This window comes from Rhinopithecus roxellana, chromosome 13 (genome assembly GCF_007565055.1).
Source record: "Rhinopithecus roxellana isolate Shanxi Qingling chromosome 13, ASM756505v1, whole genome shotgun sequence".
NCBI classification, from domain to species: domain Eukaryota; kingdom Metazoa; phylum Chordata; class Mammalia; order Primates; family Cercopithecidae; genus Rhinopithecus; species Rhinopithecus roxellana.
Window position 1 is genome coordinate 4,348,702 of NC_044561.1, and position 24,633 is coordinate 4,373,334.

The window sequence follows — 24,633 nt, forward strand, 5'->3', positions numbered from 1 at the left end:
ACCCAGCTAATTTTTGTATTTTTAGTAGAGATGGGATTTTGCCATGCTGGCCAGGCTGGTCTCGAACTCCTGACCTCAAGTGATCCGCCCACCTTGGCCTCCAAAGTGCTGAGATTACAGGCATGAGCCACGCGCTCGGCCTCAGACAGACATTTCTTGATTTCAGTTTGGTCATTGCTGTATCCCTGGTGCCTAGAACAGGGCTTGGAATGTTGTAGGTGCTCAGTGTTTGTTGAATGAATGAACACATAAACTGCAGTGGAAGAGAGCTCTTCTCTGGGTGTGGGTAGGGTCTCGGCCTTTGGATGCAGGGGCTCAGCCTTTTTTGACCCAGGGAAACCCTGGTGATGGTGCCAGTGCTCTCCCCTCACACCCAGGGCTGTCGCTGACTCAGCTGCCCCTAGGCTTGGCCCCGAAGGTCCCCAGAGGGTGGAGCAGTAGCCTGAGCTGCTAACAGCAGCCTCTGAGGAGCCCTGACCCATCACCTTTGCACCCTGAGCCTGGGAGAACCTGGTACCCGCCGGGCACAGCATCCTTTCACTTAGCAGGTTGCCTGAGCACCGCCATGTGCTGGGCATGGAGCCCCTGAACAAGACTGCCTCGGCCTCTGGCCTCCTGGCACTTGCTGCCAGGCAGGGAAGGTGGGCCGGCATCGAACAGGAATCCATAGGGCTGGGAGATGATGAACACGAGGGGATCCCCAGCAGAGAGGCTCTCTCCCCAGGCAGGTGCCACCCACAGTGTGAGCAGGAACTGTCCAGGTGAGGAGACGGACCAAGCCGCCCCATCCTGCACTCTAGCCCTGACTGCTGTACACTTAACTATGCGACCCTGGGCAAATCGCGTCTCTGAGCCTGACCTTCCAGAGCTGTGAAATGGGAAAAAACCTCCTCATGGAACTATGGTGGACGGTGTGTGGGAGGGCATGTGGGAGGGTTGCCGGAGGCTGTGTGGGAGGGCATGTGGGAGGGTGTTTGGGAGGGTGTGTGGGAGGGTGAGTGGGAGAGCACCTGTGCGAGTGGCTACTGGTAGCCCCTTCATCCCTTCCAGCTTGTTGGGATCAAGAAAACCTGAGCAGGGATTCCCTAATCTGCCAAGCTAGAAATGGTAGGCAGGAGGGCCTGCGGCCTTTCTCAAGTTCTCAGAGGGACCCAGGACTGGGGAAAGCCTGCAGAGCCCTGGCTTCTTGCAACGAGATCAAAAGGCGCCCCGCGGCAGCACAGGGAACGGCACAGGAGGGGTGCCCCCAGCCCCGGTGCAAGGGGCCATGAAGGCCACCTGTTACAGATGTGGATGTGCTCTCACCAGGACCCACCAAACGCCCTGCAGAGGGCAGGCCAGCAGCCTGCCTGCCCCCGGGAAGCACCCCCAGTCCGTGGTGTGTCGGGTGGAGGGGCTGCGTGGCTGTGAGCATTGAGCCCGTACCTTCTTCCAGAGTAGCAGGGCCGTGCCCACAACACTCAGGACACTCAGGAGGCTGGTGAAGCCCAAGAGCAGGCACTTCTGGGGGCTCTGCGGGGGCTCTCGGTACCCTGCATCTAGGAGAAAGGGCAAGGGAGCAGAGGGGTCAGTGACCCAGGAGAAAGCGGGGCACACACACATGATGTTCTCCCTCACTCAGGACCCTGTTTTCAATGCTCCCCCGCCAACACACTCCACACCCCACTAGGCCCCCTGGGAGCCAGGCCTCAGGACTTCATTGTCGCCCTCGCTCCTTTTCATGTTCACTGCCTTGATTCTCTGTAAGGACAGGAACCACCACATTTGCTCTTCTGGTGCCCCTGCCCCAGTGACCTGGTTCCCCTGAAGGCTGCTTGTAGGGTCCTGAGCAAGATGTCTCTCCTCTTAGGGCCTCTTGTTTTCCCTGTGGGAGGTGGTGATAATATGGGTGGATGTGGCTAGAGCTGAAGGAGGCGGGTTTATACTGGGACTGACAGGGGGCTGCACCCAGGCTAGGTGAGGCCCAGACCTCCCCCACTACCAAGCCATCCCCCGGTCCCTCCTGCTGGCATTCATTTCTCCTTCCCCTCACCCCATCCATCCATCTGGCTGGCAAAAACACACGGAGTGCCAACCACGTGCCAGGCACATGAGCATGATTTCGCCAACACTGCCTATCGTCAGCCACCAGCCCACATGGGCACCATCTCCTTCAACCTCATCCAAGTCCTTGGAAGGCAGAGGATCATCACGAAGACCAGGCCCAAGATCACACTGGGCAAGCAGCAGGACAGAGGTTCAAACCCAGGTCTATGGAATTCCGAAGCCCCCAGCTCCTTCTACGGGATCGCAGAGGTAGGTCAGAGAATCAGGGCTTTGGTGATGGGCTCACTCAAAACTTTTGGGATCATCACTCCTTTGAGAATGTGATGAAACCTGGCTGGGTGTGGTGGCTCACGCCTGTAATTCCAACACTTTTGGAGGCCGAGGCGGGCGGATCACTTGAGGTCAGGAGTTCGAGACCAGCCTGGCCAACATGGCGAAACCCTGTCTCTACTAAAAACACAAAAATTAGCCAGATGTGGTGGTGCACACCTGTAATCCCAGGTACTTGGGAGGCCGAGGCATGAGAATCGCTTGAACCCGGGAGGCAGAGATTGCAGTGAGCCAAGATTGCACCACTGCATTTCAGCCTGGGCGACTCCGTCTCAAAAAAAAAAAAAAAAAATAATAAAAATAAAAAAAAAAAAAACAGAGAGAATGTGATGAAAACTAAAACTCTGCCCTGGAAAGGTGTATTATGCATTAGCCAAGTGCTCACATAAACGAGGCCCCCACAAATACATACATGCACATACTGACTTCTGCAGAAGTTCCCCCACCATGATGCCCATGGCACACTGAGATCAAGGGTCCAAGTGAGCTCTTTCAGGTCACCTGCCGGTGGCGTTTAGGGGCAGATGTGCATGCCAGGCCCTGCCCTTTCCACACCCAGGTGGAGCCCTGGCACAGCCACAGGCCACAGCTCCCTGAAGTGGCTCTGCCTGCTTTGCCAATGCTGGCAGACAAGGCAAACCATTCTCTATTTCCCTTTTTTTTTTTTTTTTTTTTTTGAGACAGAGTTTTGCTCTTGTCACCCAGGCTGGAGTGCAATGGTGCAATCTAGGCTCACTGCAACTTCCCATGCCAGGTTCAAGCGATTCTCATGCTTCAGCCTCCTGAGTAGCTGGGATTACAGGTGCCCGCCACCACACCCAGCTAATTTTTGTGTTTTTAGTAGAGACGGGGTTTCACCATGTTGGCCAGGCTGGTCTCGAACTCCTGACTTCAGGTGGTCCACCTGCCTCGGCCTCCCAAAGTGCTGGGATTACAGGTGTGAGCCACCGCGCCTGGCCCCATTCTCTATTTCCGATCTGGAGTCCCAAACTGCCGGTTGAAACCTCTAGGTCCTTTGCCCCAGGAGAGCCACAGAGGAAGCCTCACCTCTGACCAGGATGAAGGTGCCACTGCCGCTCACCGTGGCGTGTGGCCAGTGGACAGAGCAGTAGTAGGTGCCAGTGGCTGACGCACCCGGCAACACAAGGATGACCTGGCAGTCCAGGGTGTGGGTCTGGTTCTCTGTGCCCAGTACAGGGTGGCAGTAGGTCGGCTTCTCAGGGCTCCTCTGTCCCTGGAGATCTTCATAAAAGTAGTTGACTGTGAAAACCTTGAATTGGGGGGTGTACGGGTAGGTGATCCTGCAGCTGAAGGAGACAGCTGTGTTGGCCAGGGAGGCCATGATGGGCAGGCCGGTGTGGGTTACTGACTGTCCTCCTGGAGGGGAAGCAAAGGGAGAGAGCGACAGGTCACTTGAGGCTGCCTCAGTCCCACCCACTTGCCTGTTAAGTGGGTGGCTCACGCCTGTAATTCCAACACTTTGGGAGGCTGAGGCAGGCGGATCCCCTGAGGTCAGGAGTTTCAGACTAGCCTGGCCAACATGGTGAACCCCATCTCTACTAAAAATACAAAAATTAGCTGGGCTAATTTTTTTATGCCCATAATCCCAAAACTTTGGGAGGCTGGGGTGGGCTGATCACCTGAGGTCAGGAGTTCAAGATCAGCCTGGCCAACATGGCAAAACCCGTCTCTATTAAAAATACAAAGATTAGCCAGGCGTGGTAGTATATGCCTGTAATCCCAGCTACTCGGAAGACTGAGGCAGGATAATTGGTTGAACCTGGGAGGCTAAGGTTGCAGTGAGCAGAGATCGTGCCCCTGCACTCCAGCCTGGGCAACAAGAGCAAGAGTTGGCCGGGCGCACTGGCTCAAGCCTGTAATCCCAGCACTTTGGGAGGCCGAGACGGGTGGATCACGAGGTCAGGAGATCGAGACCATCCTGGCTAATACGATGAAACCCCGTCTCTACTAAAAAATACAAAAAACTAGCCGGGCGAGATGGCGGGCACCTGTAGTCCCAGCTACTCGGGAGGCTGAGGCAGGAGAATGGCGTAAACCCGGGAGGCGGAGCTTGCAGTGAGCCGAGATCGCACCACTGCACTCCAGCCTGGGCGACAGAGCGAGACTCTGTCTCAAAAAAAAAAAAAAAAAAAAAACAAAACAACAAGAGCAAGAGTCTGTCTAAAAAAAAAAAAAAGAAAGACAAGTCTCTTGCCTCCTGTGCAGCTTACCTCCGCAGGTGCAGCCCCTGCCTCTCCTGCACTTGCTGTGTGCCGGAGTTGTGCCAAGCATATTACACACACCACTCTACCTCTCCTAATACACCCCAAGGCAAAGTGAGAGCCCCTGTTTTATAAAGAGGAAGAGTCTGAGGGTCAGGGAGTTGAAGCACTTAGCTCTGGATCCCTCAGCAGGTAGAGAGTAGAGCTACAATCCCATCCAGGGCTGGGGGACACCAGAGCCTGCACTCCCAACCCCTCTTCTTCCCAAATGTCAAGAGGCCACCTGGGATCCAAGCACAGGCCTGAGAAGACAGAAAGCTGGTGATGGATGAGAAATAAAGAAGGAGGCAGGAAAACAAAATAAAGAAACCCAAGCGTTTCCTGGTGGTAGACAGAGAGGGAGGCAGGTCTGCCCACAGTTCTCCCTGTGCCAAAGTAAGGAGGCAAGCAGGCGGTGGGAGACACAAACCTCTCCTGGACTCTGGGTTCGGAGAGGATTTGTCAGCTTTTTATATAGTATAACAGGCAACATCCTAACAGCCGTTTTTCCAACAACACAGAGGTGCTCCACGTGGGGCCATTTCGGCTGTGATCATGATGTCAATGACTATGACAAAGCCAATTTTGCAGGAGCCACCCCTCCCCCCACTCATCAGAGGCACCTCAGAAAACAGTTTGAAAATGCCAAAGCAGCAGCCCTGCCTGGGGGGCCTCTAACCCCTGTTGCAGGCGTCTGAGATGCTGTTTGGATCCTGGGCTGGGGGCAGCAGCCATCCCCTGCCCCAGACTTCAGCTGCGTAGGCCCCTGGGTTTTAGCGCTCCTGGGTTCTCCAGGCCCCTCCTTCTCCAGCAGCTGAGCAGCAGACAGTTCTAAATTGAGGTCGGCAGCCAGCAGCCAAGAACATGCAGGCCGGGTTGTTAATCCGGAGAAGATCGTGTGTTTGAGATGCTCAGAGGAGCCGCAAGATTTATTTTGTTGGGGAAAGTGAGGCGTAGACTCCGCCTGTGGTGTGGAGCTGGAGTGAGGCCAGGCTGATCTCTTCCCAGGTCTCTTCAGTTCAGCTGTGAGCCACAGCTCTGGGAAGGGGGTCCCAAAGGGAGGCCAGCCTTCTGGAAGATGCAGGAACAGAGATGGAGTTGGCCCTGAGCTTCAGTTAATCCCTCAAAACTCCGGCTGCGCTCATATTTTGAGCTTCCTGTTGAGCCACTAAAGAGACACCCCTAGGCTGGGCGGGGTGGCTCATGCCTGTAATCCCAGCACTTTGAGAGGCCGAGGTGGGTGGATTGCTTGAGGCCAGGAGTTCGAGACCAGCCTGGCTAACATGGTGAAACCCCGCCTCTAGTAAAAATACAAAAAAAACAAAAACAAAAACAAAAACATCGAGAGCTGTGGTGGCTCAGGCCTGTTGTCCTGTTGCATAAGGAGGCAAGGCCAGGCACTCGAGACCAGCCTGGACAACACAGAAAGCCCTCATTTGTATAACAACAACAACAACAAAAATTTGGCCAGGCCTGGTGGCTCATGCCCATAATCCCACCACTTTGGGAAGCCTAGGTGGGCAGATCTCTTGAGGTCAGGAGTTTGAGACCAGCCTGGCCAACGTGGCAAAACCCCGTCTCTACTAAAAATACAAAAACTGGGCTGGGCGCGGTGGCTCATGCCTGTAATCCCAGCACTTTGGGAGGCCGAGGCGGGCAGATCACGAGGTCAGGAGATCGAGACCATCCTGGCTAACATGGTGAAACCCTGTCTCTACTAAAAAATACAAAAAAAAAAAAAAAAAAATACTAGCCGGGCGAGTTAGTGAGCGCCTGTAGTCCCAGCTACTCGGGAGGCTGAGGCAGGAGAATGGCGTGAACCCAGGAGGAGGAGCTTGCAGTGAGCTGAGATCCAGCCACTGCACTCCAGTCTGGGCAACAGAGGGAGACTCCGTCTCAAAAAAAAAAAAAAAAAAACAAACAAACAAAAACTAGCCAGGTGTAGTGGTGGGCACCTGTAATCCCAGGTACTCGGGACGCTGAGGCAGGAAAATCGCTTGAACCTGGGAGGTAGAGGTTGCAGTGAGCCAAGATTGCGCCACTGTACTCCAGCCTGAGTGACAGAGCAAGACTCCAACTCAAAAAAAAAAAAAAAAGAGACACTCCCTCCCTCAAAGAACTAAAGTCACTGACAGTTCCAGGAAATCGACTCACATGTCTGGCAGTCACAGTGGGTTCGACTTGTAATTGATATAACGAGGCTCACTTGTGAAATGTCATTCCAGGGAGCTGGCACCCAGGCCCCCTCCAGGGCTTCCCTCTGGTGGATGGAGCAGGAGGGATTTTACCCTGGGCTTTGTAACTCTGGACTCTACTGCAGGATTGCTGCTGTTTAATGATAACATTACATTAGTTTTGTCAAAAAACTAAGAGCCTTGCTTCAGGGCAGGGACTTATCCGAGATGTGGCAGGGGGTAGACGTATAGAGGTGGGGGCCGTTACATCGTCCCCCAGGGTCCCAGGTGGGCTGGGGATGGTGGCACATGCCTGTAATCCCAGCTACTCAGGAACCAAAGCAGAAGGACCTCTTGAGGCCTGGAGATCAAGGCCAGCCTGGGCATCAATATATTTTTGATTAAAAAAATTTTTTTTAGAGACAAGAGGGGTAGAGTGAACCACAAATGACATCACCACTGACCCTGCCCAGCAGTCCCGCACAGCACTCACAGGCCACTGCCTGCTCTATGCACCTACCCTGTGGCCCTCCTCGACCTGTGACCTCCATCTCCTCACCCGGGGCCTCCTGCTCCTCCTCACAGTGTATCTAAGAGGCCACTCCAGGGGGAGGACACAGACACTGTCAGCACCACGAAACCTTCCTGTTTGTCCTGGGCAGGAAGACTTCAGACCAACTGTCTTTAAAAATTCTCCCTGTCTGAGGTATCCTAGAAAATGATGAACTCTGCTACTGCAATTAAGCCGATCTTTACAATTCCAGGGAAATCTATAAAAACAGACATCCACTGTTCTATGTTCTTTTGGGATTCGTTTCTTTAAGGTCACTGGGTTAGGCTCATGACAATGCATGGCTCTGACTCAGGTCTGCCACAGCAAGGAGAGGCTTTGAAGCAAGAACCTCAGACCTCTGATGAAACTGCTGTCTCCAAAAGTAAAGAGAGGAAGCCGTGTCTCATGAGCTCAGTCAATAACAACAGCCAGTCTGGAGATATCAGGTCAAAAAACCCGGGGGAGTAGAGGAGGGCTGCAGTTGCAGCCAAGGCCTCGGGTTCTGGCCTGCGGATATAGCTCACCATCTCCCCTGTACCTTCCTTTCAATGGGGCATCAGCACCCCAGAGCCGGATCCCTGCAGCTGCCCAGCTCCCACCCCATCTCCTGGAGCCTCCCAGAGGCCCCTTCACGGGTGCAGGCGGTAGAGGTCCAGGCCCTAGTTGGCTGCTGACTAGAAGCGGCCCCCTGTGAAGGCACAGTGCTGATAGGTTTCACGGTCAGTTCCAAGTCCACAAATTCTTTTCAGCTGTCATCTTTCTGTGCCTCCCACAAACATTGAAGGGGTACTGGTTAGGTCACAGGCCCTGCCCCAGACCAGGAGGGGCTCCTGTCCTGGCAACATCCCCAGTCCAACAGGGAAGGAGCTGAAGGAGCCTGGGGCAGAAGGGCTGCTATGGGGAGCATTGAGTTTGCCTGGGATGCGGGTGGGGTGCAGGGTTGGTGGCCCGGGAGTCTAGAGGCCGTTCATGACCTGGAAGCAGGAGCCCACAGACAGAAGGAAAAGATAAAATACAGAAATCGTAACCTGGCTTGGTGTGACACAGGTCCTATGTCAATTAAACACCATGACGATCCTATGAGGCAACTATTGCAACCGCATTCTGTAGCGGGTCTAGCTGGGAGTGGTGGTGCACACCTGTAGTTCCAGCTACTCAGGAAGTCGAAGCAGGAGGATCGCTTGAGCCCAGGAGTTTGAGACCAGCCTGAGAACATAGTGAAACCCCATCTCAAAACCAAAACCAAAAAACCAGAGGACCTTAGAGGCCCAAAGCCACAGAGTTCATGAGTGGTGGGGCCAGGCTTTGGACCCCAGGTGGTCTGGCTGTGTTGAGGAAGAAGAGCCAGCACCCGGGCTGGGAAGCTGCCATCAGATATGGCAGGGGGTGCTCATGGTGGCACTGGGCACAGTAGCCATCAGATGCTAACAAGAGGTTTGGCAGAACCCTAGTGGGCGTCACAAATTTTCACCACCAGATGGCCAACAAGGGGCCACTTGGCTCCAAGATCACATGGAGACCACAGGGGTCAGAGAGGGTGGGTGTAGAGGGGGCTGGGAAGAGCTGCAGGGCATCTGGCCTGCCCTGGGGGTGTCTGCTTCTCACCCCAGGTTGAGAGGGGCTTTAGTGGGACCCTGGCTGAGCTGGGGCAGTATCCCCTGAGTGAGGGCACTAAGCCGCTGTCTATCTCATGCCAGGGCGTGGTGTACCTGCATCATGGTTTGTCCCTTTGCTGGCAAAGGCAGTGTATCCCCATGGGATAACATGGGTCGGGGCAGTGAGCTGGCTGAGTGTCCTCCTAGACCGGCTCATGCAGCTGCCTAGAGGGGCCCACGGCTTGGCGAGGAAGACCAGGGTGGATACCAGACTCCTGGGGGCTGAGGAGTGAGAGTCACAGAATTCCACTTAGCACTCCCCTACTTCTGTGGGGCCCTCAAGGGACTCCACGCCAACACTGCAAGCACCCAGAGCCCAGGGCCAGCCTCCCCGGCACCTGACAAGGCAGGTCTTTTCTGCCTCCACCCAGGTTGACTGGTGGGGACGGATAAGGAGGGGGTCTGGGTGCGAAAGAGCAGAGGGACCTCGCCCCTCACCCTCACACAGGCACCGGGTGGCCTGGGGAACCACGTCAGCCTTAGAGTTTGAAGTTTTGTCTGTTACACAGGGTTAGAGATGTGAAGAACTGGGACGCATTTGTGACTTTCGGTGACCATAGAACTCTGACTTAGAGTGACCAGAGGAGCTGAGTTTTGCTGGGAGAAATCCCCCGACACCAAGGGGTCTGGAGGGCCCAGGAGCCGCTCCCAGCTGCTTTTCTGGTCATTCTCCAGGTCCCATGGGATCTGGGGCAGGCAGAGCTGGAACAGGTCCTGGGGCGCAGGGAGGAAACGTCTGAAGGAGCCCCAGGTGTTTTCTGTGCAGGGAATGGATTTGATCTCTTCCATTTAGAGAATTTAGGAGGATTTGAGATTCACCCGGTGGAGAGCAAGGCCTGGAGGTGGCTGCAAGGAGCACCCCTGAGGCTCAGGGAGGGCAGAGTTGGGGCACGGAGACGGCACGGAGGGGTGGGTGAAGACCTGAACTCTGCACCTGGCCTGCCCTGCCAGGAGGGAAGTCTGCAGGGGCAGGGAGGGTTTGGCCCAGGGGGAGTTTCCTGAACAGGAGCATCTTGAGCCTGGTGAATGTGGACAGGATGGTGCAGGGAGAGGGGAGAGGGCACCTATACTGAGGGCCATGGGGGAGGAAGGGTCAAGCAGGAGGGCAGCAAGGCTATCAGAGGCAGGGTTGCCACAGGTTGTGTCTGGGAGGGCCCCGCCCCCGGGCTTGGCTGTTTGTTTTGAGTCTTTAGCTCCTCTCCTGTGCCTCCCCACCCCCACACAACTGCAAGCACAGACATCTCATCTGGGCAGCGCCGCGGATCCCTGCTCAGTCTGCCCACCCCACTTTATAGGAGACTGTGTTTTCGGGGGTGACACACCCTCCATCCCTCACTTCTCTGCAGCTCCAGGGAAGTCCCTCCCACACTGTGAGGAAGTCCTGGGCCTGGCCAGAAATAGGGGCGGTGAGCGGGGGCGTTTGGGAAAAGCCCAGGTTCTGGAGGCAACAGGCCTGGATGTGGCTCCTGGCTCTGCCACTTCAAGGCTGTGCAACTTGGGAAGGTGGCTTTACTTCTGTGACCTCAGCATCTCCCCACAACACAGGGAGAGCAACGATGCCAACCTTAAGGGGTTCTGATGGGATTAATTGGGACCTGGGACCCAGCTACTTGCCAAGGGCCAGGCTGCCTTTCCCCAGGGGACAAGAATGAGGCAGGGAGTCCTCCTTGGGGATCCACAAAGGCAAATCCCAGCCGGGTGTGGCGGCTCATGCCTATTAACCCCAGCACTTTGGGAGGCCGAGGCAGTCGGATCACATGAGGTCAGAAGTTCAAGACCAGCTTGGCCAACATGGTAAAACCCCATCTCTACTAAAAATACAAAAAATTATCCGAGTGTAGTGGCACAGGCCTATAGTCTCAGATACTTGGGAGAGTAAGGCAGGAGAATTGCTTGAACCTAGGAGGCAGAGGTTGCAGAGAGCCGAGATCGCACTGCTGCAGCCCAGCATGGGTGACAAGAGCTATCTCTGTTTAAAAAAAAAAAAAAAAAGGCAATGCCAGCCCTACTCTTCTGCCTGGTTAAATGACATGCCCTCAGCACAGGGCACATAGGCCCTGATGGTCCAGGCGCAGGAGGACCTCCAGGGGCCTGTCTCTGACCCAGACTCGGGCACCATCCCTGTCCCAGGCGCTGACCTGGCCTGGCTGAAGGCCCCTTGTGTGCAGGGCTGGGGGCACGAACAACCCTCTGCCTTCAGCCTCCAGCTGCTCTTCTCCCCCCTTGTTGGGAAAGAGTTTGTCAACCACCCGCAGGTGCCTGAGTCCTTCTTTTCTGGTTCTTCGTATGAATCTGTGGCTGCTCGAACTTGGGGTTTAAGAGGTGGGCGGAGTTGCTATCCTCCTGCACCTGGCGCAGGGACCCCATGCTGAGTGAGTCCCTGGTGGGGTGTGCCCCCATGCGTTTGTGTGGCCGCCTGGCAGCTTTCCTGTGGATCACTGATGTTCAGGATCAGACCTGCCCACCACCAGCACAACGCCCCCATCCTTCCACCTCAACAGCTCCCATCCAGTCACTTCTCCTACCCAACCAGGGCTGTCTCTGTGGCTGAGCCCCCAGCGATCCAGAAACTCATCCTGCTCCTGCCCTGCCTGAACCAGCAGGGGCTCCCTGCTGGAGGAGACCCAGGAAGGAGTCTGAAATGAATTTACAGGGTCAGGACAAGCAATTAAAAAAAAATAGAACATGAAGCATTTCATGCGTAGTAAGGGCACTGTTGGTGACCTTCTGGTTTCAGTTATATTCATACAATTGGGTTCAGACAGGGTCACGCTAAAACACGCATCTCTTAACTTTGGGCCACTGCTAAAAAAAATGGAAAGTCCCTGGCCTGGTGGATCCAGTTCTTGCCTCCCGGGACCTGCACAGCCCCGCTCAGCTGCTCTCTGGCCCTCACTCGCCCACTCCCGCGTAGACGTCAGCCTGCCACAGTCTGGCGCCTTCACCCGTGCTGTTCCGGCTGCGTGGAATGTCCTACCCATTCCTTCCTTTCCTGGACTTGGGGGTTGCCCTCTCTGTCTCCAGGATGTGCTCACTTCCTCCCTGAGCCACTCCTGTGTGTCTGGCTGCCCCGCCCAGCACAGACCCTCAGGCATCACTGTGCAGCCATGTGATCAGAAGAGCCAATGTCTCCTGGGTTTGGTGTCGCCTTTTGCAGATAACAAAACTGAGGCTCAGAAAAAGGAAGAGGTTTGCCCAAATAGTGGTGGTAGACATGGGATTTTAAACTGGGTCCCTTTGAGTCTGTAACCCCAGTCTTTTTTTTTTTTTTTTTTTTTGAGGTGGAATTTTGCTCTTGTTGCCCAGGCTGGAGTGCAATGACACAATCTAGGAGTGTGTAGCTAGGATTACAGGCATGTGCCACCTCACCTGGCTAATTTTGTAATTTTAGTAGAGGTGGGGGTTTCACCATGTTGGCCAGGCTAGTCTCGAACTCCTGACCTTGGGTGATCTCTTGAGCTCAGGACTAAGACCAGCCTGGGGAATATAGCGAGACCCCATCTCTACTAAATAAATAAATTAGCCAGGCATGATGGCATGCCTGTAGTCATAGCTACTCAGGAGGCTGAGGCAGGAGGATCACTTGAGCCTGGGAGTTCGAAGCTGCAATGAGTTATGATCATGCCACTGCACTCCAGCCTGAGTGACAGAGAGAGACCCTGTCTCAGAAAGCAAACAGGCCAGGTGCGGTGGGTCACACCTATAATCCCAGCACTTTGGGAGGCCAAGGCAGGTGGATCACCAGAGGTCAGGAGTTCAAGACCAGCCTGGCCAACATGGTGAAATACTGTCTCTACTAAAAATACAAAAATTAGCCGGGTGTGATGGCAGGCGCCTGTGATCCCAGGTACTCGGGAGGCTGAGGCAAGAGAATCGCTTGAACCTGGAAGGCAGAGGTTGCAGTGAGCTGAGATCGAGCCACTGCACTCCAGCCTGTGTGACAGAGTGAGACTCCGTCACAAACAAACAAACAAACAAACCCCTTAAAGCAAGCAAGAGAAAACATTCTCAAAGGAAAGAAATACGCTTCTTTAAAGGGAGTCAAAAATTCAGAGACTGTTTCCTTAAATTTGGGTCATCTAATAGGTAGACAGGGCCAGCAACGTGTAGGGGCCTGGGGACAATGGTAGTCAGAAATGGCCCTGCAGCACTGGGGGACTGTTATTGTCACCTCAGCTCAAGCAGAGCCTGTGGCTCCCAAAACAAAAGTGACCCACAAGCCCTCTACAGGCTGGCCCTGTGACAAGGCCAGTGCTGCAAAGGGCCAGATGGCATCCCTGTTCCACAGCAGGGGTGGACGTTTTAGGAAAGGAATGCACTGTGGAAAACATGGTACGCTCTTATTGAAAATGCTCCCATGGGCCAGGCGCAGTGGCTCATGCCTGTAATCCCAGCACTTTGGGAAGGTGAGGCGAGTGGATCTCCTGAGGTCAGGAGTTTGAGACCAGCCTGGCCAACATGGCGAAACCCCGTCTCTACTAAAAATACAAAAATTAGCCAGGCGTGGTGGTGGGCGCCTGTAATCCCAGCCACTTGGAAGGCTGAGGCAGGAGAATCGCGTGAACCTGGGAGGTGGAGGTTGCGGTGAGCCGAGATCGTACCATTGCACTCCAGCCTGGGCAACAAGAGTGAAACTGTGTCTCAAAAAAAAAAAAAAAAAAAAAAGAAAGAAAGAAAGAAAAAGAGAAGAAAATGCTTCCACGGCTTCCTCTCACCCCCAGAATCTGCCACCCACAATCTCCTCCATCCGTCACACTCTGCTCCAGCTGCTGAGGCTCCTCTCACCACCAAGTCATGGGCCAGGGCTTTGGTCCCGGCTCCCCGCTGCATGGAACTCAATCCTTTCTATGGCATCAAGCGCGCGTTGTCAGCCAAGGGCGTGAGGGCCCAGACAACGCTGATCAAAGGTATCCATCCCGAGTTAGGTCGATTTTAAAGGAAAACACTTTGATTCCCCAGCTACAGAAGAAAGCAGTTCCCACGGTCTTTATTTTAGGCGTGGGGTTTGCCCTCCAATTTAATTCTGGCATCTCTCAGAGCTGTGCCTTTTTAAAGGCCCATCTGAAAGGCTGTGATCAGGGCTGTTGGTTTTATCACAGAGCCCCAGCCATGTGCCTGAGCACGAATCCCAGGATGCTACAGATGAGCGGGCGGGCAGGACACAGGCATCAAATGCAAAGGCGTGTGGCCAAGTGGCTGGCGAGGGAGGGACATTTCACAGGCCTTGGAAGGCAACCTTTGAACAGAGACTATTTCGGAGCTTTTAGCACCGTTGCCTTTGGAATGGCGCCATCGGACAGACTGTCACATCTTTCAACACCTCCAAATTACAAAGATGCATCAAGACGTGGCCATTTCCACAGCCCGTCCACAGCTCATTTTCATGCCTCTAGACCCCTGAACCAGGGTGTACGGTGGCCGCTTGGGGACACAAACCAAGTGCAGAGCATCCAAGGTTTGAATCGGGAATAAACCTCACAAGGGTCAATTAGTGTCTTTATAGCAGTTGCCTCCTTTTTGCCTGTTTTGAAAGTCAAGGCCAGGTGCAGGTGCTCACGCCTGTAATCCCAGCACTTTGGGAAGCTGAGGCGGATGGATCATCTGAGGTCAGGAGTTCGAGACCAGCCTGGCCAACATGGCGAAACCCCGTCTCTACTAAAAACACAAAAATTAGCTGGGCATGGTGGCGGGTGCCTGTAGCCCCAGCTACTTGGGAGGCTGGGCAGGAGAACTGCTTGAACTCAGGAGGTGGAGGGTGAGCTGAGACCGTGCCACTGCACTGCAGCCTGGGTGACAGAGCAAGACTGTGTCTCAAAACAAAAACAAACAAAAAAAGAAGGTCAAGTCGCTCCAACTTTGGAGCTCATTTGAGCGCGGTCTCCGTCATCAAGGGACTCAGCCTCTCCTTTTACAGCCACCTCTTTACCCTCAAAGGGGCATCAGGATGGTGTGGAAGGTGGCAATAGGGCCAAAAGGGTGAGGTTGGGGTCTGCTTCTTGTCTCTGAATTGGAGTGGGCAATATGAAGTGAGAGGAACAGGCCAGGCGCGGTGGCTCACACCTATAATCCTAGCACTTTGGGAGGCTGAGGTGGGTGGATCACGAGGTCAGGAGTTCAAGACCAGCGTGGCCAAGATGGTGAAACCCCGTCCCTACTAAAAATACAAAAATTATCTAGGCGTGGTGGTGGGTGCCTGTAATCCTAGCTACTTGGGAGACTGAGGCATGAGAATCACTTGAACCCATGAGGCAGAGATTGCAGTGAGCCAAGATCGCGCCACTGCATTCCAGGCCAGGCGACAGAACAAGACTCCATCTCAAAAAAAAAAAAAAAAAAAAAAAAGGAAATGAAGTGAGGGGAACAGATCCCCCAGAGTGCCTCCTTCAGCAGGGAGTGTGTGTGTTCACCCAAATCTCAACAAGGAGGGCCAGGCCCTGCCACGAGGAAGGAGCTGACAGATGGAGACAGAAAGAGGTGGGAGAAAGGAAAGACCCTGGGTTGCAGGAGTCCAGAGAAGGGCCCAGCTCAGCCTGGGAGGGGCAAAGCGTTCCTGGGAAGGCAACTCTTGCAGTGTGGGTCATTATTTGTTTTTTAAATTAGAATTCTTTAGGTACCCCTACCACCTCCCAGTAACAAAGTGAAACCACGTTCACTGTAGAAATTCTAGAAATGCCAAGCACTTTGGGAGGCCAAGGTGGGAGGATTACTTGAGCTCAGGAATTCAAGGCCAGCCCGGGCGACATTGCAAGACCCCGTTTCTGAAATAAATAAATAAATAAAATTAGCTGGGCAAAGTGGCAGTGCCTGCAGTTCCAGTTACTCTGGAAGTTGAGGTGGGAGGATCACTTGAGCCTAGGAGTTTGGGGCTGCAGTGAGCCATGACTGCACACCACTTTGGTCCAGCCTGTGTGACAGTGTGAAATCCATCCCTCTTTTCTTTCTTTCTTTTTTTTTTTTTTTTTTGAGATGGAGTCTTACCTTTTTGCCCAAGCTGGAGTGCAGTGGCATGATCTCAGCTCACTGTAATCTCTGCCTCCCAGGTTCAAGTGATTCTCCTTCCTCAGCCTCCTGGGTTGCTGGGATGATAGGCGTGTGCCACCACACCCAGCTAGTTTTTGTATTTTTAGTATAGGCAGGGTTTCACCATGTTGGCCAGGCTGGTCTCAAACTCCTGACCTCAGGACTTCACCATGTTGGCCAGGCTGGTCTCAAACTCCTGATCTCTGAGGCAGTGATCTGCCTGCCTTGGCCTCTCAAAGTGCTGGGATTACAGGTGTGAGCCACTGCACTGGCTAGGACCCCATCTCTTAAAAAAACAAACAAACATACGAACGGGGCAGTGGCTCATGCCTGTAATCCCAGCACTTTGGGAGGCTGAGACGGGCGGATCACAAGGTCAGGAGATCGAGACCATCCTGGCTAACATGGTGAAACCCCGTCTCTACTAAAAAATACAAAAAAAAAAAACTAGTCGGGCGTGGTGGCGGTACCTGTAGTCCCAGCTACTCGGGAGGCTGAGGCAGGAGAATGGTGTGAACCCGGGAGGCGGAGCTTGCAGTGAGCTGAGATCCGGCCACTGCACTCCAGCCTGGGCAACAGAGCGAGACTCCGTCTCAAAAAAAAAAAACAAAAACAAAAAACAAAAAAAGAAATGACAGCAAAATCTCAAGAAGCAAGCTGAACTTGTTCAGCTGAACGGTTCTGCCACCTGACCTCACAGCTGTGAAAATCTTGCCATCTTTCTTCCCATCCCTTTACAAAGCTGAACTTGGAAAGCAGAGAAGAGCAGGAGCAGACAGTTGGGGGAGGGGTGTGGAGAGAGGTTTTAAGTGCAAGAAAGTGCTCGGGTGAAGCTTCTCAAATTCTTGAAATGGGCACTGTGCCTTGGTGGAGTTGGAAGGAAGGATTTGTGTCTGGGAGGAGGGTTCAAGGTGATACCTTAGAGGTAGGGAGCAGCTTGAACACTGCCTGGAAACCTAGTGGAGCCTCTGAGGGCTTTTAAATTGGGAAGTGACATGATCATGTTTCTTTCTTTCTTTCTTATTTATTTATTTTCTGAGATGGAGTCTTGCTCTCTCGCCCCGGCTGAAGTGCAGTGGTGCAATCCCGGCTCACAGCAAACTCCACCTCCCAGGTTCAAACAATTCTCCTGCCTCAGCCTCCCCAGTAGCTGGGATTACAGGTGTGTGCCACCATGCCTGGCTAATTTTTTGTGTTCTTGGTAAAGAAGGGGTTTTACCATGTTGGCCAGGCTGGTCTCGAACTCCTGACCTCAGGTGATCCACCGACCTCGGCCTCCCAAAGTGCTGGTATTACAGGTGTGAACCACCATGCCTGCCCATATTTGCGTTTTAGAACAAGGACAAGAGAAATACTAGAATTCCAGTCTCCCTCAGTCTTTGAAACCCTGCCTCGTATTAGTGATTCCTTCTGTGGGATCTGTTGCACTCTCGCCCTCCGCCTCCTTTTAAAATATGTATGCTTCTGGCTGTCAACACACTGACTCCTTCCCCTGGTCAACTTGGCTAGCTCACTTTTATCCTGACTTGTCTTAAATCTCTACCTCCCACAAGATCCCTCACCCTCCGGGCACACAACCTCTCCAGGCCTCCGTCCTCCCCTCTGTCCTCCCCTCCCTCCCCTTCTACTTCCTCCACCCTGCTAGCTCCCTCCTTCCCTCCCTGTCTGCCTCCTCCTGCCCGCTATGGGATGCTTTCAGTTGGCTGGCTCTGCTGCCACCAAGGAGGTTAGCAAAGATGCTGGAGGGTCCTGAGGCTTCTGACCTTGACCATGACCCTGCAGACCCTCTCTCTTTGACCTTCCCTCCTCTTCCCCTCCACCCCCAGGTTTCCTGAGCCTGCATACTCTCTCTGCACTGTCCCTGGCTTTTGTCACACAGCCTGCCTCTTAAAGTTGGATGCTTGTTCCTTGGCTCTGCCCACAGCCTCACATGCCTCAGGCGAACTCAGTCATGCCCCACATGCCTCTGAGTGCCTGTGTGCCCAGGACCACACAGGTGAACACCTTGGGGAAGAGGGAAGGGGCCAGAGGGGGTACTACAGAAGAGACTATGAGTTTGACCTTGACAGACAGTTTGGATATCACCAGGTGGGCAAATGAGAGGATACCCTCCAGGCACAGGGAGCAGTGTAGAAGCAAAGGTTCAGGGGAGAGGGTGTGGCTGGCTTCTTCAGGGGACAGGGAGTCCTCTGCCTCCAGCCAGCCTCAAAGGTGGGAGTGGCCATAAGGAGCGGGCGCCCAGGAAGAAGGGGTGGCCCAGGGCTGAGGAGGGTCTTATCTGAATGCACCAGGGTTAGAGGCCTGCTGATGGCAGTGGGGCTGTTTGCAGTTATGCTCTGTGGACCCCTGGCCCCTGGCCCCTGGCCCACTAGCAGCAAGCACAGATCTGGCCCAGGCCCTGCCCTTCCTCCACCTCAGCACCTGCAGTGGAGTGCGTGGGGAGCAGAAATAGCCAGGGTCAGCATTCTGCCTCTTCTGGGCACCCTGCACAGCCCCCAAGCCCTAGAATGAAGCCCCCAAGTGTAACCACTCATCAAATAGACCCTCAGCAGCCAAGCACATCCAAGTCCCAGCCAAGACTCTGCAGCCCCTCCTCTGTGCCTGGCCTAGTGCTGGACGCGGCCTCAGAGAACCAGCTTGGGCGGGGCCTGGCCCTCCAGGAGCTCTGTTTTGGCAAAGGCGCCATCAGGGCTCTGGCCAGAGTGTGTCCAGGGACAGTGAATTACCCCTGCCTGCGGGAGAACTGGGAGGCCATGGTGACCCCTTGGCCTGTGAGGACCTGAGTCTCGGAGTGCAGAGGAGTAGGCAGGGCTGGTGGCTGGGCCCAGAGGAGCCTAGTGGGCAGGACACCCACGACCCATGACCGAAGGTGAGCACTGAGTCCCCCCTCTCGCTGTGCCCTCGAGCCCTGTCCCCAGGGCCAAAGCCTCAAAGACCCTCCCTGAGGGGTCCCAGGTGCCAGGCCCTGAGGCCATCATGGTGCTGGATGTGCCTTCCTGTTGTGTCTGGGAGGATGCTGAGCACCCAGGCAGGGGGGCTCGTGGAGGTTCAGCATGCTCCGGAGACTTGGCCAAAGGCTCCCAGGACCCAAATCCAGGCTGCTCAGACCTCACCGGGAGCCCAGGCGCCCCGCCTGCCAATTTCATGTTCATATCCCTCTCCTCCCTCTCACCAGGCTCACCCCGCCCCTTTCTCTGGCTTCAGCCCCATCTGGGTCCTGTTGCCCATGTCCCCACTAGGGTACGGCTTTCCTTAGATCCACGAGGAGCAAGCAGAGGGTCAGATCCTGCCTCCAGGTCCACATTTCCCCAGGATGCCTGTGTCCTCTCTACCATTCACTATACAGGGGGTCTCATTACCCTACCAACGCTGGAGAGGAGCCAGGGCTCAGGGAGGGCAGAGGGAGGGCAGAGGACGACTACCCAGTCCTTCCATCTCCTCCCCCAGGTGCCCCTCCTGTGGCATCGCGTCTCCACCCTGCTCAGGGCTTAATTCATCCTTGATTGTCACCATTTCCTGAGCATCCGCTGGGTGCCGGCCCCGTGCTGGGAGTCGAGGATTAGAAGCCACATGAGTCTGCACAGTCCCTTTTGATTTTTTCAACCACTTAAAAATATAAAAACCATTCATAACTCACAGGCCATACAAGAGGCAGTGGGCTGGGTTTAGCCCACCGGCCGTGGTTTCAACTCTTGCTCTATCTATAGCAACAAAAACGAACTTCAGCCATAACGTGGACTGGATCTACCTTAAAAAACATAATGCTTAATGAAAGAAGCAGGTCGCGTTGCAGGAGAAGACACATAGTATCCTTCAACTATACAAAGTTCACAAACAGGCGAAGCTAGTCCATATGGTTTAGGGATGTGTACTAATGATAAAACTACAAAGAAATGCCAGGAAGTGATCTCCTGACAAGCTGGGATGGCGGTACCTTTGGTGGGACGAGGAGAGTAGAAGGGGCTCTGAGGCACCGGGATGTTCTCATTCTTGACCTGGTGGGAGTCACACAGGATTTTGTTTTCTAGTGCTTACCACGCAACGCTGCGTTTTTCTGTGTGATAGTTCATGATGACAGAGGAGACAGCAGTGAGACAGGACCCGCCGGGAGTGTGTCCCGGACCCCGACCTGAGGGACATTTGTGATCCACCAACCACAGTCTGCATCCCACTGCTGTGTCAGACTTCCCTGTGGTCAAGCTGAGCATCTCCCGGCCCTCCTGGCCCTGCCTTTTAGGCTCTCAGCCCTCATTCCCTCAGCCACCTCCTGCTCTGTCCCCACTCCCCTGCCTCTCCCTGCCCGCCTCTGCCTGTGCCTCGAAAGCCCTTTATTGGGATTAGACAAAGATGAAAAACAGAAGCTCCTCCTGACAGAGGTCTGGAGCGGCGGGAAGGGAGGCAGGAGGCCTCAGCCTAGAGCAGGCAGGTGCTCCTGAACATCTTTTTTTTTTATTATTATTACTTTTTTGAGACAGAGTCCTGCTCTGTCACCCAGGCTGGAGTTCAGTGGCACGATCTCAGCTCAACGCAACCTCTGCCTCCCGGGTTCAAGCAATTTTCCTGCCTCAGCCTCCTGAGTAGCTGGGATTACAGGCGCCCACCACCTGGATCCAGAAGAAACCTGTCTGGTAACTCCCACCGAGGCTCATGGTCCCACCAGGCTGAGAGTGGGGCCTATGGCTTGTTCACCTCTGGGTCCCTCTGGTGCCTAGAACCGGTCCTTCTCAATGGATATTTGAGAAATAAATACAGCCCAGAGTTCTGGAAAGGCCACAAAGAGAGAAGGGACTGACATTTGCAGAAGACACTAAGGTGCAGAGAGCTTCAGTAATTGCCCGAGGTCACACAGCCGTCACCAGAAGGCGGCAGGCCTGAAACTCAGGTCTGTCCAGCCCCAAAGTCCTTGGGGAGGACTGAGGCCCATGGAAGCTGAGTTGCAGCTGTTCCTGGAAAAGCCAAGCCTCCAACAATTCCCCTCTTGGGGAGACCACCAGTGGCTGCCTTGGAGAAAAGCAGGCTTTGCAGAGGTGTCAAGAAGCCAGAGGGCAGGCCCAAGTCCCGGCTCAAGTGGGAGGAGGAGGATGGCTGGGAGCAGGAGTGGGTACCCAGGATGAGCTGGAGGCCGTGGGCTCGCCAACTGCACCTCAAGTTTCCATGGCTCTGGCGAGGCTGGCAGGCAGCTGACTCTCACTGAGCACTAATGACATGCTGGGCACTCAGTCCTCAGGATGTGCTATGAGGCGGGCAGTGTTATCACATCCATTTAACAGAGGAGAGAGTTGAGGCACAGCGATAGAAGTAATCTGCCCAGGATGCCTGGACAAGTAGCAGAGCTCAAATTCAAACTGGGCCAGGCATGGGGGCTCATGCCTGTAATCCCAGCACTTTGGGAGGCCAAGGTGGGTGGATCACCTGAGGTCAGGAGTTCGAGACCAGCCTGGCCAACGCAGTGAAAACCTGACTCTACTAAGAATACAGAAATTAGCCAGGCATGGTGGTGGGTGCCTACAATCCCAGCTACTGGGGAGGCTGAGGCAGGAGAATCGCTTGAACCTGGGAAGTGGAGGTTGCAGTGAGCCAAGATGGTGCCACAGCACTCCAGCCTGGGCAACAGGCGAGACTCCATCTCAAAAAAAAAAAAAACATTCAAACTGAAGATAAATGCCCCTGGCCTGTACTCATAAGCCAGCACCCTATCGCAAGTTCAGGGATACGGTGCAGAATCAGGGATGCTGGCCTTCAGTGACACCCCTTTGGATGCAGCTGAGGGATGCAAGCTGGGTTGGTATTGACAGATGGCAGAGCTGGTTGCACCAGGCTGATGGTTAAGGCTGATGGTTATGGTCAGGGGAGGTTTGGAAGATGTAGGAGAGGCAAGATTCCTTCCAGCAAACCCTCAAAGCTCTGAGACCAGAAAGCAGGGGTGTGACATGGAGTGACAGATAGATGAAGGGGGATGCACGGGGTAGGACAAAGAGCGGGTTGGGGGTCCGGCGCAGTGGCTCACGCCTGTAATCCCGGCACTTTAGGAGGCCAAGGTGGGTGGATCACCTAAGGTCAGGAATTTGAGACCAGCCTGGGCAACACTGTGAGTCTCTATCTCTAAAAACAATTTAAAAAATAGCTGGGTGTGGTGGCACATGCCTGTAGTTCTAGTTACTTGGGAGGCTGAGGTGGGAGGATCATCTGAGCGAGGGAGGCAGAGATTGTAATGAGCTGAGATTGCACCACTGCACTCCAGCCTGGGGGACAGAGCGAGATCCTGTCTCAAAAAAATAACAGGACGGGCACAGTGGCTCACGCCTATAATCCCAGAACTTTGGGAGGCTGAGGCGGATGGATCACCTGAGGTCAGGAGTTCAAGACCAGCCTGGCCAACATGGCAAAACCCTGTCTCTACTAAAAATACAAAAATTAGCTGGGCATGGTGGTGCATGCCTGTAATCCCAGCTACTTCGGAGGCTGAGGTAGCAGAATTGCTTGAACCCAGGAGGGGGAGGTTGCAGTGAGCCAAGATGGCACCACTGCACTCCAGCCTGGGTGACAAGAGTGAAACTCTGTCTCAAAAAAAAGCGTGGGTGGGGGTCTGTCTGCTGCTCCAAGGGACTCTAGGACACCATAAGGGTGTTTTCACCTCTTGTGAAAGAGCAGTTTCTCTTTTATGTAATGTTTGTTGCAACACCGGGTAGGAGGAGATGGCGCTGGGAATCTGTTTTTGTTTGTAGTTGAGATTGTTACAAAGGAGCTTTTCCTCAGTAACACCCCACAAAGCCTCTTTTACTGCTTGGTTACCAGGGTGTGCTGGGTGTCTTTTGGGAAGGAGGACCCACACAAAGGGAAAGGATGGGAATTGGGGGGAAATTAAGAATGGCTGTGAGTTGAGACACACTGACACTAACAGGCTGCGTTTCCGGGGTCTGGCTGTGTTTGCACCAACTGTCTGGGGTGTTGGGGGAGGCATGCACAGGATTAAAGGAGATGGTGTCCTAGGGCTCTGGGCTCCAGCCTGGGGAGGTACACACAGGTCAGCCTTTGCCTCCCCAGGGTAAGTTTCGGTGAAGAACATTCTTTGCAAGTAAGAGGAGCCTCTGAGCCTACTGGCCGAGGGGCCCAGCTCGGGGCTGAGGCTGGCCTCTACTTACCGGCTAGGCCTTGAGCAAATGAACTGGCTTCCCTGAGCCTGCTTTTCCCTGTCCTTAAAATGGTGCAGGTGAGAACAATAGGGACCCCAAGGGGTGCTGTGAGGGTGGCCAGTGTGCCCTGCTAAGGTCTCCATAAAGCCTAATTCGCGGTAATGAGAGGGGGTGCAGCAGGACGGGGTGGGGGAAGCTCCTGGAAGCCTCATAAGCTCTAAGAGAATAGAAAGGAAGGCACCCTGTCTCCACAGTGGAGGCCACCCTTTGGCCAGAGGGAGGGCTGGCTGCTGCCCGGTCAAGGAGGAGCAGAGAGAATCTGGCAGAACTCACTGAGCCCTGGTGCTGGCAGCCCTGAAACGGGACCCTCCTGGGCCTTCCCTGGCCTAATGAACTGACCCTGAGGCCACCTACCCCACAGCCTGGCTCGGATCCTGGCCACCCAGCTTCCGAGAGAGCCTGGGACCAGGAAAGGAGTGCCGCTGGCCTGGAAAGATACACTTGCATCCTAAAACACTTGGCCTCTGGTTGTATTTTAGGAACTGGGAGGTGCGACCCTTTCTGGTGACTGACAGTTTTGTGTCTCTGGGCGCAGCGCCCTGTGGTTGGCCCTGGTATCCCCCCCCCACCGGCCAATGCCAGCAACAACCCAGAGAGTAGCCCCGCCACTTGCCAGGTTCAACACAGGCTCCACCGCAGCAGCCACGTGAGGTTCCTTGGGTGGGGAGCTGTCCCTCCCCACTGCCCTGCCCCCAACCCCAGCCATATAGCGCCCACCCTCCTTGTTTAAGGGCCAGGAGGCCAGACTGCTGGGGGGAAGCTGTGACAGCAGCGAGGGGGAGAGCGCTGTCCCTCTCCCCTTCAAAAGCCACCTTGGCAAGGTATTAGCTAAACATCTTCTCGGTCCCAGAAGGCTTCCCCTGTGAAGTCTGCAGCGTTCAAACGACAACCAGCAAATCCCCAGAGACAGGTCCCTGGGAATTAGCTGCGCCGGGCGGGATGAAAGCCGCTCTGATGTTCTGGAGCGAGAGAGTAGAGAGAAGGAGGAGGACAGACACTACCTGCCAGTCGTAGGGTCCCGGGCAGCAGCAGCAGCAGGCCAAGGAGGAGCCGGGGGGCTGCAGGGGGCCCAGGAGGGCGTGGGGGGTCCGGCAGGGCCCGCCACCTCGGAGGCTGGCTCTCCATCTGGGGGCCTGCTTGTCCGCGGCAACTCTTTAGCTCACAGGAGGGGACAGCGGGCGCTGACAGCTTCCCCTTTGCTTTCCCCACAAAGCTCCTCCCTGGCAGCCCCTGACCTTCCGCTCAGAAGCAAGGCTGGAACAGCCCGGCTGAGTGGCCGCCAGATGAAGAACCTAGCACTGAGACTGGTCCAGGCCACACGGCCAGAAGAAGAGCTGGAGATGGGGACCCAAGCCTCCCCAGTCCAACTCCTGGTGGGCTTCACCCCATCTCGGCCCCTTT

The 24,633-nt window shown here is 54.7% G+C and overlaps 1 protein-coding gene across 2 annotated transcripts in view; it reads right to left on the reverse strand.

The window, feature by feature from the left end:
• NFAM1 (NFAT activating protein with ITAM motif 1) overlaps nucleotides 1-24,418 on the reverse strand; it is a 49,247-nt gene extending 24,829 nt beyond the window's left edge. The window contains exons 1-3 of one of the 2 annotated variants that reach the window (XM_010372768.2): nucleotides 24,234-24,418; nucleotides 3,424-3,753; nucleotides 1,426-1,538 (exon numbers count right to left, since the gene is read on the reverse strand). In XM_010372768.2, the coding sequence (XP_010371070.1) occupies nucleotides 1,426-1,538; nucleotides 3,424-3,753; nucleotides 24,234-24,357 (567 nt within the window). In that variant the 5' untranslated portion in view covers nucleotides 24,358-24,418. Of the gene's footprint in view, nucleotides 1-1,425; nucleotides 1,539-3,423; nucleotides 3,754-8,392; nucleotides 8,544-24,233 lie in introns of those variants that run through there. The other variant, XM_030914449.1, reaches the window with a different exon arrangement.
• Between the last annotated feature and the right edge of the window lie 215 nt (nucleotides 24,419-24,633).